At 45.2% G+C, this 11,833-nt stretch overlaps 2 protein-coding genes across 6 annotated transcripts in view; one reads left to right on the top strand and one right to left on the bottom strand.

Moving 5' to 3' along the window:
- Positions 1-1,891: 1,891 nt before the first annotated feature.
- LOC127983823 (heterogeneous nuclear ribonucleoprotein Q-like) lies at positions 1,892-11,422 on the bottom strand. 5 transcript variants are annotated; one of them, XM_052586173.1, is made up of 12 exons: positions 11,254-11,422; positions 10,179-10,338; positions 8,798-8,916; positions 8,606-8,713; positions 8,176-8,289; positions 7,410-7,586; positions 7,124-7,259; positions 6,811-7,016; positions 6,393-6,542; positions 6,198-6,319; positions 4,878-5,401; positions 1,892-3,483 (listed from the first exon to the last, which is right to left on the bottom strand). In XM_052586173.1, the coding sequence occupies exons 2-12, from the start codon at positions 10,324-10,326 to the stop codon at positions 3,458-3,460; spliced, it is 1,830 nt and encodes a 609-aa protein (XP_052442133.1). In that variant the 5' UTR covers positions 10,327-10,338; positions 11,254-11,422; the 3' UTR covers positions 1,892-3,457. The 5 variants fall into 5 exon arrangements, with proteins under 5 accessions (XP_052442133.1, XP_052442134.1, XP_052442136.1 ...); XM_052586174.1 differs by having other exon boundaries at positions 5,035-5,401; XM_052586176.1 differs by lacking the exon at positions 10,179-10,338 and having other exon boundaries at positions 5,035-5,401; positions 11,254-11,417.
- The window catches only part of rpf2 (ribosome production factor 2 homolog), a 40,443-nt gene continuing 39,836 nt past the window's right edge, over positions 11,227-11,833 (top strand). The window contains exon 1 of the mRNA XM_052586184.1: positions 11,227-11,230. The gene's annotated coding sequence lies outside the window, so the exon portion shown is untranslated. The remainder of the gene's footprint in view (positions 11,231-11,833) is intronic.

Below are 11,833 nucleotides of genomic sequence, written 5' to 3'. Positions count from 1 at the left end.
TCAGAACTGCCTTAATTCTTTGTGGCACAGATTCAACAAGGTGTTGGAGACATTCCTCAGAGATTTTGGTCCATATTGACATGATGGCATCACACAGCTGGAGATTTGTCGGCAGCACATCCATGATGGGAATCCCCCGTTCCACCACATCCCAAGGCTGATCTATTGGATTGAGATCTGGTGACTGTGGAGGCTGTTTGAGTCAAGTGAACTCAATGTTGTCATGTTAAAAAAACCAGAGATGATTTGAGCTTTGTGAGATGGTGCATTATCCTGCTGGAAGTGGCTATCAGAAGATGAGTACACTGAAGTCATAAAGGGATGGACATGGTCAGCAACAGTACTCAGGTCAGCTGTGGTGTTTGAACAATACTCAGTTGGTACTAAGGGGCCCAAAGTGTGCCAGGAAAATATCCCCCACACCATTACACCACCAGCAGCCTGAACCATTGAGACAGGGCAGAATGGATGGTTTCCATGCTTTCATGTTCTTTACACCAAATTCTGACCCTACCATCTGAATGTCAAAGCAGAAACCCACACTCATCATATCAGGCAATGTTTTTCCAATCTTCTATTGTTCAGTTTTTTTGAGCCTGTGAGATTTGTAGCCTCCATCTCCTGTTCTTAGCTGACAGGAGCTTCACCCGGTGTGGTCTTCTGCTGCTGGAGCTCATCTGTTTCGGGGTTTGATGTGTTGTGTTCAGAGATGGTCTTCTGCATGCCTTGGTTGTAATAAGTGGTTATTTGAGTTAATTTTGCCTTTCTATTATCTGTAACACTGGATAGATGGTCAATCAGAGCACACCCCACTTTTCAGAATGATGAGCTTTGTAATAATCAGTGCGTTTCAGAAAGGTGGGGCATAGAGAAATAATAATGTACAGTATGTGGAAAATAATGTTCTTTGAATCTTAAACAGCATAAACCCATTGCATTACACTAAAATACTAGAAACAATATTATTTTTAGTAACTTTATATGACCCCTTTAATGATTTACAATCACTTGTAACATTGACTACATTATGTCGCCATAACAAGTGTTTTTATTTTTTTTCGTCGTAATAACTGCATCACTTAAAAAAAAAAAACTTAATTCCAATAGTTTTGCTAACAAATCATGTTTGTGTACCTTCATTCATGTGGAACCACTGATCATGACTAAAGCAAGTTCAACACTGCCATCTATTGGCAAGCCTCTACAACTGGCAAAACAAGCACCAAATCATGTCCTCGTTCTACATCAACCGTATGTGTGGCCTTTCACACTGTAACTCAGCAGACCCTCTCCTGTCTACCCTCCCTGACTTGAGCATCACTGTAGATCTTTACAGGTCTCATGGTGTGGAGGGATGTCTGAGCCATATCAGCTGATCAGTGGTGTTCATCAAGGTTCTGTGTTCACTCCTTTTCTGTTCTCCATTCACACAACCTCACTGGGAAGGATGGCCTGGTCACACATGAACATTGCTTGAGATGCATTTTGTATTATTTTGAAAAATGCTTCTGCTAAATCAATAACAGGAATTTGTACAAACTGAAATTTTATATTTATTTGACACAAAAACTGTGTGGTTGAGGCCTGTGTCTGCTACAGTTTGTGTAATAGTTTAGTGACCAACACAACCACTGACTATACAGAGCTCTCAAGACAGACCTTGACATGGTGGTCAGTTTAAAACAATGCAAAGGTGGTAAAAAAGAAAAAAAAAGAGAAACATTTAATACCAGATGCAAAAGCAGAAGGTGGTCTTTAAATGATAATCAAAATAAGATGCTTTTTGATTGAAAAAATTATATTCAAATGTTACTGATTAGACTCATTCACAAGGTGAGGTTTAGACTGTGAAAAGCACTTGAGACAGAACGGCATCAAACAAGGCCACACCTTATCATTTTACAAAATTTATTTGCAGGAATGCAAAAACACTTGTTATGCAGCAGTACTTTAAAACGCCTTTTTTTTTTTTTTTATCAAAATGGTCAGATGGTGATACAGAAATAGAGGAGTCAGTCATAATCAAAATTCAGTCTTTACTTTAAGAGCCAAAAAAAAAGAAATGGAAACATCAACAGAATCCCTTTAAAAACCCTGTTTGAGCGCATGAGAGAATTAAAGTTACTGATAACATGCCCAAAACGATGCATATCTTAATAATCCATCACATCAAATGTGATAAAGGCAGCTGTGGTGCGCCCAGTTCAGTGACATCAAACACCCTTCCCTCCCTGAGCACAGCTCTCATTACAGACTGACTGAGGAATGACATGAGAACCGCTCTCAGCAGTCCAGTCTGATTCACGATCAGCGCCAGGGATGAGCTCCTGTCAGCCAGACCAGCTGAACTGCCTCCGTCAAGAGAACGAGGAAGCAGCCGCATGCAGAACCTTTAAAAACAATGTGAACCGTGCTTGCCTAGACGGCATGCTGTTCACAAAAGGGAAGGTGTTGGTTTCAAAATTGATCAAGCAGCCATCAATGTGGACCGCATGTTCTTAAAACAAAAAAAGCTCTAAAACCAATTCAATTGGGGTGGGGGGTCTGAGAAACGCAGCTAAAGCTTTTTAAAGTAGCTTCTTCCTCACGTTCAAGCTTTTACAAACAAGTATCATCCTCCTGACCGGTCTCTCGAGCTGTAACTACATCCTCAGAGGCAGGACTCGCTCAGGCAAGGCTTCTTTAGACTCATTACATGAGTGTCATTCACATGCCCAGTCTGACTGTCCAGCATCATTACAAAAGGACTATAATACACTAGGTACATTGGCTCTGATGGTGCCCTTGTGCATAAGTTGAATATAAAAAGCCCTGCTTGCATTAAGTCTCCGTATGTACAGTACAGATCGGGCAGTTTCAGCCTCCAGGATGAGGTAGTTAACCAACCCTTTCCAAAAACAAAAAAAAACACCCTAAAAAAAAGGTTCAGAAAAGAACCATTTTCACCTGGAATGCCTGGTCAGTCACGCCAGGGTGTAACAACTGAAGAAAAACAAAAAAAAAGAGGCAAGACTCAAATACAAGCTTAACATGTTTGTCCTCATGATAAGCTCCAGTTAAAAATACACAAATATACAACAGCATCAAGCTCCTCCAAGCCACTTCACACATCCACAAAGTGCAAAATACATGTAACGTTAAGGATAAAACTCCTTTGGGCTACTTCCACGTCCAGAAGTAACGGTAAATGGCATTTTCTCTCATGACACAAGGGTTCTGGGACACACTCATAAACGTAAAAAAAAAAAAATTTAAATATAAAAAAAACACAAAAGAAGAGTCCACACACACACACACACTCGTGTAATCGTGACACTGCGTTGATGTCGATCGTGGAGTAGATCTGCTTGGGTAAGGCAGGAGCCGAGCTGGAGCGTGGACCGCACCTCACACCCCTCCGCCGACAGCACCTGGTGACCCCACCTGATGGGAGCTGGTCAGTCTTCACTGGGACATGTCAGGACCAGCCTCCACCCCGCTCCCCTGCTCGCCAGGTGACAAAAGGAACACAAATTAGAGGAGCGTTAACAATCAATACAACACAGAAGGACAAAGAGATCATACAAGGACACAAACAAGCACAGAAGAAGATGTCAAAGACAGAACGCTAAATGCATTGACTAGAGACGACACCCTATGATTCAGCATGCACTCGTGTGAGGAGCCCGAGACAAGCACAACAGAGGCTCGGGTCCAAGCCACAGGAATTGGGAGATCTGGAGGGGGCGGGAAAGTTACAGATACAGAAGGAAAGCAAAAACAGTCATGCGTGGCAGCTTCCCAGTGGCTCAAACTGGGGACAAACGTGCAAGAGCAAAGAGAGTTAGAGCTTCCAGCGACAACGACGCCTCGTCTGGACTCGCCGTTTAGCATCAAATTGTGCTTTCTGTGGCTATCATCGAGTTTAGCCTCTGTCCTCGTGGAGTTCCTCTAACAAAACCCCACTGAAGCCCAAACGCACGGGGACCTCAGGAGAGAAGGTGCCCAAAAATTGCAATGGCAGTGAATCGGAGTAAAGCAAGGCCTCTCAGTTGGAGGTCGTGTGAAATGGTGTGTGTTTACACAGAGCTTGAGTGGAGAGAGGATGTGGACTGGGTGAGATCAGTCTGAGGCATGCAGAGTGAGGGAGCAGCACGTCTACAGGCAAACCTTTAGTCCTTTTCCTTCCACAAGGAGCATTTAATTTGTAGCAATTTGAAGAGAGAATTTGCCGAAACAGGAATTTGAAACACAATTTGAGTTTTTGTACACTGGTGCGTGTATGTTTATTCAAGCAGACAAACAGCAAAGAATACAAGCCAAAATGTAAAGCCAAAAATTAGGATCAAAGTCCTTTTTTTTTTTTTTTTTTTCAAAAACAAGACAAGCTATTTGACTAGCATTATCTTTTGTAACATACAAATAGCATTTTTTTTCTTTTTTTTGTTGAATACAAGTTTAGGAGACACTTTTTTTTCTTTCTTCATTTTTGTTGCCGTTACCTATTTTAGACATGAAGAGGAGAATCCTATGAACACACATGGTACTAAAGCCAAATAGACAGGTTGAGCACAAAACTGCTAATTTAAAAATTTCAATCTCGATTTTTTTAAAAGTAGGAAACGACTTCCAAACAAAACATAAAACAAAGAGTTCGGCAGAAGCAGGAGGGAGTGACTACTGATCGAGTCCAAGCCGATTCTTAAAATATGTACAAGAGCAGAGAGGCAACCGTTAATGGATCTGAGGGCCAATCAAGTCTCTATAAAAAGGATTGGGTAGTAATTTGTTGTTGTTTTGTGAAGTGAAAACAAAAGAGCCCTACATTCTCTACTTCCACTGATGCCCAAAAGAATCCTGATAAAACTCCTGGTTGTCAGATTTGTAACCATAGTTACCAGAATGATCGCCACCGTGCAAGGGTTGCTGTGCAATGGGTTGCGAGCCCCAGTTCTGATTAATGGTCTGGCGCCGTTTGGAATCTGGCTGGGTGTAGCCATCGGCTTTGCGCTTGCCTCCTACATTTCCACCGCGTCCACCCCGAGCAGCACGTACCCCGCGGCCTCTCGGCAGAACCCCGCCTCTGGCTCCTCCGCGTGGGCCCCTGCTGGCCCCCAGACCTCCGCGCTGAGGGAAGCCCGGCCGGCCCCGTGGAGCGCCGGCCCCTCTGCCCCCGCCTCGAGCCCCGCCGCGCACCCCTCTGCCTCGAGCGGGCGCCTGGTAGTCATCGTAGCCGAAGTACGGGTCATCATAGCCGCCCCTGTAGTTATGGTAATCGTAATCATAACCATAATAGTCGTAGTAATCTTCGTAGCCGTAATAGTCAGGAGGGTAGGAGTAACCGCCCCGACTGGCACCTCTGCCCCGGCCCCTGGCAGGAGGCGGCATCTGAGGAGGCCCGTAGTAGTAGTAATCATCATACCTGGGACAGAAGAGCACAGATGATTACATGGAGCAAGCTGCTCTGACACTGCTCACCTCTGTCTGCTCCTGGAGGTCCAACCCCAAACACACACACACACACCTGCCTGAGCTCATCAGGGGTTCAGGTGGACTCCAAACACACATGCCTTGTCCAAACACACACACACACGTTCTCTGCATTTGACTACTTGTGACATTTCCTGTCAAACTTCTGTGTGTTTTAAAAATGCAATCACTTTATCCTTGCTTTACATTTTACAATCAACTATGTGTCTGTCAGCAGTCCCCATAACAGATGACAATTTAATTGGTTTAATTAGTTCTCACTTAGTGCTTCTAATTGTGATAAAAAGCAGCTGCAAATGTTGAACAGAAATACCAACACTACTCATTGCACCAATAAAACACTTTTTTTTATCAAATTATATGTAATATATATTTTACATTAATATTTCATTTTCATTGGAAACGCTTCCCTCTTGGGAGAGAATTTTTTATTTTTTTTTAAATCCTCCAATTATTTCACACCATGATGGGTTACACCAAGCGTTGAACAGTGGTGTGGAGAGGTACTGAGCTAGTGTGGGTTAAGGGAACTACGCTTCGTCGTGTTTAATGACTTGGGACACCTACTTCCGGTCACGTTCATGCACTCTTAAGTGCGCGAGACCACAAGTGTGGGTGTTTGGACACGGCATACGTGTGTTATATAAGAGTTGGACCAGACGTCTGGAGCATAGCTGCCCTTCATGAGTAGAGCTGGACACCGCTGCGGTTAAACCCACAACACTCACATGTGTGTCTTCGCTGCTTGACGCTGTGCCTTCCTCTCTTTCCGCTTCTGGTCCGGTGGCTTGGCGAACACGATCTCAATGTGTTCTCCCTCTAAATCTTTACCGTTCATCTCTGCCAGCGCCTGCACACATCCACATCCATCACACCACTGTCACGACCGCTCAACACAACACTCTCGCTCCCCAGCTTCTCACCTTGACCGCTCCATCTCTCTCGTCAAAGTGAATGAAGGCGTAGTCCTTCAGTTTCTTCACTCGCTCCAGTTTGCCAAACTGGCCGAACGCTTTTTCAAGTATTTCCTCAGTGACGCTGTTTGCCAGGTTCCTGACGAACAACACTTTCACCTGGGAACAGATGAGATAACATGAGCTCTCTAGCTGCAGGAGAAGACCAGGCATGAATACAAGCGCTGGTACATCAGTCTGGGATTTAGGTCATGACCCCCATGACTCTGATCAACAGTGCTCCCAAAACAGAAGGAAGACCCCAACCAACGTCAAGGGGACAGTAAACTAGCGCTTCAGAACGGTCTAATCTGAAGAGAATGTGGAAAGAGAATCTCAACAGTGTTTCAGAACAACCCCTTCACCAAAGACTGGATGGTGTTCTGACCTTTGCCATGACCTCCGGGTCAGGATCCTCAATGGGGTCGGCCCACTCGACGGTGACCACATTCCCCCAGACCTTCACCTTCCCACTCATGAGCCTCCGTCGAGCCTGTGCTGCAGTTTTGTGGTCCTCGTACTCCAGGAAACAGAAGCCCCTGTTCTTCCTCTTATCATCCGGCTGATGGTAGAGGATGACGTCAGTAAGACCCTCTGAGAAACAGAGAAAGGGTGTTAAACGTGTATCTGAAGAACCCAAAAGAAATGAGCACGTTGAGAGGACACAGATGAACGCACGCTCAGCTCAGAGCAAAGCTCACCTGTGACTTTAGAAAACTCTTCAACGATCTGTTCTTTCGTCTTGCTCTTGGGAATGGAGCCCACGAAGAGTCTGTTGTTTGCCACTGATATACAGACGCCGATTTGTTTGCCAGGGCGAATCTCGTGATTGTTACACTGAGAGGAGAAACACAGGGATTGAATACCTGAACAACAGTTGAATTTGTGAAACAACACCCACATCTATCACTTCACAACCACATGTTATCTGGAACCTAATGATGATTCTGAGATACGAGTGTGAGTCTAGTTTGACGCGTGTCTTACTAGCTTGACGGCCTCCTGCGCAGCCTCTTTAGTGCAGAAGGTGAGGAAGGCGTAGCCGCGGTTCAGGCCGCTCAGAGGATCCATCATCAGACGCAGGTCCCAGATCGGCCCGGCCTTCTCAAACAGGGGCACCAGCTCATCTTCAAACAAGTCCCTCGGGATCTTCCCCACAAAGATCTGCAGCATGGAGAAGTCAGTCTGACAGGTTAGAGCCAAGCCTTACAGCCACATTTCTACAAAGCATCAGTCTGGAGACTCGAGCCTTTCATTAATCTCTCTATAATACCAGATTGTGACCAGGGTTATTGTTAACATCATTTGAAAATCAATAACGGAAAAAAACTCAGCTAGTCGCTAAAGCAATATTTCTCATTTTCAATTGAAAAGCAAACAAAACCATAGGAGTAAAATACTAAAATAACACTGTGACTGGTCAGTGGCGTCTTCATTTATCTACTCCCATAACACATTAACGAATAATTGAATCAGGAGGTCCATTTATATTATTGGTCAAGCAGCTAAGAATGGATTAGATGGGACAATGAAGAGGCATTAGCTTCACGTCTGGGTCCTGCTCACCCAGTTTTGATACGGTGCATTAACAAGCTATGTTAGGAACTCCACACAGATTCGGACGTAGCTGCTAACATCTGCTGGGTTTAACAGCAGACGCATGGCTCTTAAATGTGCAGAGGCTGTGGAGTCAGCTCTTAGCGGTAGACTGCACAACACTCATCAGAGACCCTGATGTAGCTGACGTGATTACCTCTGTCCCGACCGTGGGCTGAGCTCCGGTGTACACCGTCTCAGGAGGAGGACCGCCGTACTTGCGCTGACCTGTAGTGACATCAAGAGTGTAGCCTGTCCTCTCCAGCAGCGTCTGAAAAACACCAAACCAATCAACACAGGCACTCGTATCCCTGAAGTGACATGTGAAAGGCCCTGTGAAATCAGTTTTATTTTTAGTTAACAAATTCTGTGTTTTAGCATGTCTAATTATAACGCATAACAAGTTCCACTTATTCTTACATTAGCCTTGACACCCCCCCCCCCCAGAAACTAGTGTATTTACATTTTTCTGGTTATCACATGAAGACATAAAACTGACAAATTCCGTGACATTCTGCTTTTAACTGTAAATTGCATTTTTAAAACCATTTTCCACACAGAAATCGTAGGGCTCTAAATGTTCGTACCTTAATCTTTGCTTCATCTGGTCCTTTCGTGGAATCTACGACTTTGGTCCCCTGTTTCTCTCTCTGTCTGTAGGTCTTCATCACTCCACAGAGAAAGGCACTTTTGTTCTGAGTGAAAGAGAGCGAGTGAGTTAATCCTTCGCTCCTTCACTACACTGACACACCGAGCACAGCGAGAGCGAGGGCTCTTACCTGCACATGGGACAGGTCGCTCTCTTTGAACTGGACCAGAACTTGCAGTGCCCCTTCCTCATCGAACTCCTTCAGAGCTTCAATGGCCCTCTCATCCAGGTCACTGTGCTCCACGAGGCCTGCAGGGAGAGAACAGGGACAGCTCAGCGTGGCCGAGAGAAAAGACCACTGCAGGACGCTTCAGCCCCGTCCGGTCAGACTCCAGGAGAACATCAGCACACTCAGAGAGAGAGTTCATGGGCTCATCATTTGGACAGGGTTTCAGCATGGACCATCACTTCTGTCACTTGTGATCACGGGACAAGAGCATTTTTCTCTCTAATTATCCTGATATTTCCAGGTTTTCCACAACCACAGAAACCTCCTGAATAGTCACTGGTCAATGGCAGCACCTCATTCATACAGTATTAATGATTCTCCCAGGAGCACCCAGCTCCTCTCACCCAGCCGGTCACGCTTACAACTTGGTTTTGTTAAAAAAACATTGCAATAAGCAGTATTACTGTCATTTAAAGACCATTTTATTCCACTGAATATTTAACCATAACATGATAATAATACAAGAAGGCCTAGACACTTCCAAATGACAAGCTTTTAATTCTTAAGAACATTTAGATCATGGAAATTAAGTATCAGAATATTAGATACCTCAAACCTGAATAAATGCCAAACTAGTAGAAATAAAGAGAACCGCACAAAGAACCTTCTTTTCTCTGTAAGTTAAGGGATCACAGTCCTGCTGAAACACAATCCCTACCCCGTACGCACAGATCCCTAAACAAGGCCATATCTGCAGACCAAACGCTCTTTATTTGAACACCTCATGACTACACCTCGTTATACACAAGATGATGCAAAGGACACGGGTGCTAGTGGAATGTAAAAAATATATGTAAATATAAGAAGAAATATATTGCATCACAAAAAGTTGAGGTCATGTAGATATATTGTGTGATAAGTCTATATATTGATTGTGACAGGCCTACTCGCACCGCTTCGTAATGAAGATCTGTTATAGATGAGCTGTAGGGGACATCACCTGTCTCCGCTCTGGACAGCTGTCTCTATTGTTCTGCTGTACGCCCCCCGGGGTGTGTGTGTGTGTTCAGTGCTCCGGGTGTGTGTTCACTTCTCACTGCTGTGTGTGTGTGTGTGCACTCGGATGGGTTAAACGCAGAGCACCAATTCAGAGTATGGGTAACCATACTTGGCAAATGTGATGACTTTCACTTTCAACGCTGCAGTACCCATTTTGCAGTGAAACCACACAAAGTTGCTAATGATCTGCCAATTCCCTACACAAGAAAACACATGGCACCGACAGGTCAACATGCACTGAATATGATGAATGTCAATTTGCAGGGTTCAAGTTTTGGCTTACCTGCCAGGTAAATTTCATCTAGCTTTTCAGCAACTTTCTGTGGTAGACCAGCTTCTACTAAAGTGTTGAAGTGGTCAGAATGGGTAACTGCAGCAGACGTGTCCATCGGCTCTTCTGTACCATTCCCATTAATGTGTTCTGTGGCCATGTCTCCAGAAATCTGTTCAAATGCAATGAGCCAAATTACTGCAGGTTTGGGTAGACAGTTACACAAATTAAGTGGATATTCAATTTTGTTTGTAGTGTTTCTCTAAATTGCCATCTAAAGTCCTCCAATCTTTATTTTTGCAGTGATGCAGATCTGGACCTTTCCCATCACAGTCATACATGCATAAAGCCTCCCCAAACATCTACAGTCTCTCTCACTCCAGCAGCAGCAGCATGTTCACTCACACACACACACACACAGTGAACAGGTGCCGTCATGAGCTCCATCTCCCTCAGTATAACACAACACGAGCAGCGAGCTAGATCACTGTGAGCTACAGACCGATAACGTGTCAATCGGTCCAGGGCTGCAGACTGAGCTGGTGTTAAACAGCATCTACACAGTCTGTGTGTGTGTGTGTGTGTAAACCGTACACACACGCGTTATTATCGTATTGACGAGCGGGTGCAGCGAGCGTCTCAGGCCCTTCACAGACACACAACAAGCGAATTACGGTTTAGAAACTACGAGACGGCAACGCATTGCTCAAAACGTACGGTTATCGCATTATCCACCAACACAGCTGAAGGAAATCAGAAGAGCTGCGAGATAAAATCAGTTCGGCGCGTTAAATTGGATTCAGGCACGTCTCTACATTAGCATTAGCCTGCTAACTTAACATCGTGACTCACGCGCTCGCATTCATCATCATTTAGTGTGCAGCCACACGCTGTGATTACAACAAAACAAACAGATGTACGTTTGTATGCGTTTAAACGGTTCTGAAGGCCTAGCTAGGCGTGTTTAACGTGTCCGGTAACCCCCTCCCCCCGCAGGATCCGCACATTGTTTCCAAACACCGGTCAAATAAAGGCCTCCGCAGCACGAAACGCCACGGAATCGTGTCCGGAGCGGCGGCACGCTTACCTGGCTCTGTTCCGCGGTTCAGTTCGGGTCTGTCGGTGTGGATATGTGTGTTCTGGTGCGGTAAATGACTCCCCGGCGGAGCTCCGCTTGATTCCCGATAATGTAAAATGGCGGGCGTCGCGGCTCACGCGCGGTGCTCCTATCAACCGCCTCAGCCGCGACGGGGTTTCTGACGCAGCCCATCAGGGGCGGGGCGCGCGCTCACCGAGGTAACGGACCTGTGTTGCCAAGTCTGCGGGTTTCCCGCGGGATCAGGATACTTCATCACTGTTGTCTCGGGGTGTTTATTCATGTCCGTGGGTTGAAGCGACCACAATAACTTGATATTTATCCTTTAAAATGCGATTTTACCAGTAGAACCCTACCAAAAAACGCGTATTTTACCGACGGAATAGGCTAGTTTTGGGCTAATTTTGAGTAGCAGTTGGTCTGGTTTTATTGTGAAAACCTGGCAACCCTAGAATGACTTTTTCTCATTTTTCTGCAGACTTCATTGAAGCTGAGGTATGTATTTATTCAGAAACCTGGGGTCTGTCCTTCCAGGGCTGTACCTGGGTTCAGCAGCTTGTACAGTGGGCCC

Source organism: Carassius gibelio, chromosome B20 (assembly GCF_023724105.1).
Source record: "Carassius gibelio isolate Cgi1373 ecotype wild population from Czech Republic chromosome B20, carGib1.2-hapl.c, whole genome shotgun sequence".
Lineage (NCBI taxonomy): Eukaryota > Metazoa > Chordata > Actinopteri > Cypriniformes > Cyprinidae > Carassius > Carassius gibelio.
Note: the sequence above shows the minus strand (reverse complement) of the source record. Positions and strands in the feature narration are given on the sequence as shown.

What these genes read in the sequence shown, in the direction of transcription:
- LOC127983823 (XM_052586172.1), bottom strand. Translation starts at nt 10,326, where the DNA reads ATGGCCACAGAACACATTAATGGGAATGGTACAGAAGAGCCGATGGAC. An exon ending in AGATGAAATTTACCTGGCAG is followed by an intron (nt 8,917 to 10,178) that starts GTAAGCCAAAAC and finishes CTCTCCCTGCAG; the next exon opens with GCCTCGTGGAGCACAGTGAC. An exon ending in AGCCCACGGTCGGGACAGAG is followed by an intron (nt 7,587 to 8,175) that starts GTAATCACGTCA and finishes TCCATGCTGCAG; the next exon opens with ATCTTTGTGGGGAAGATCCC.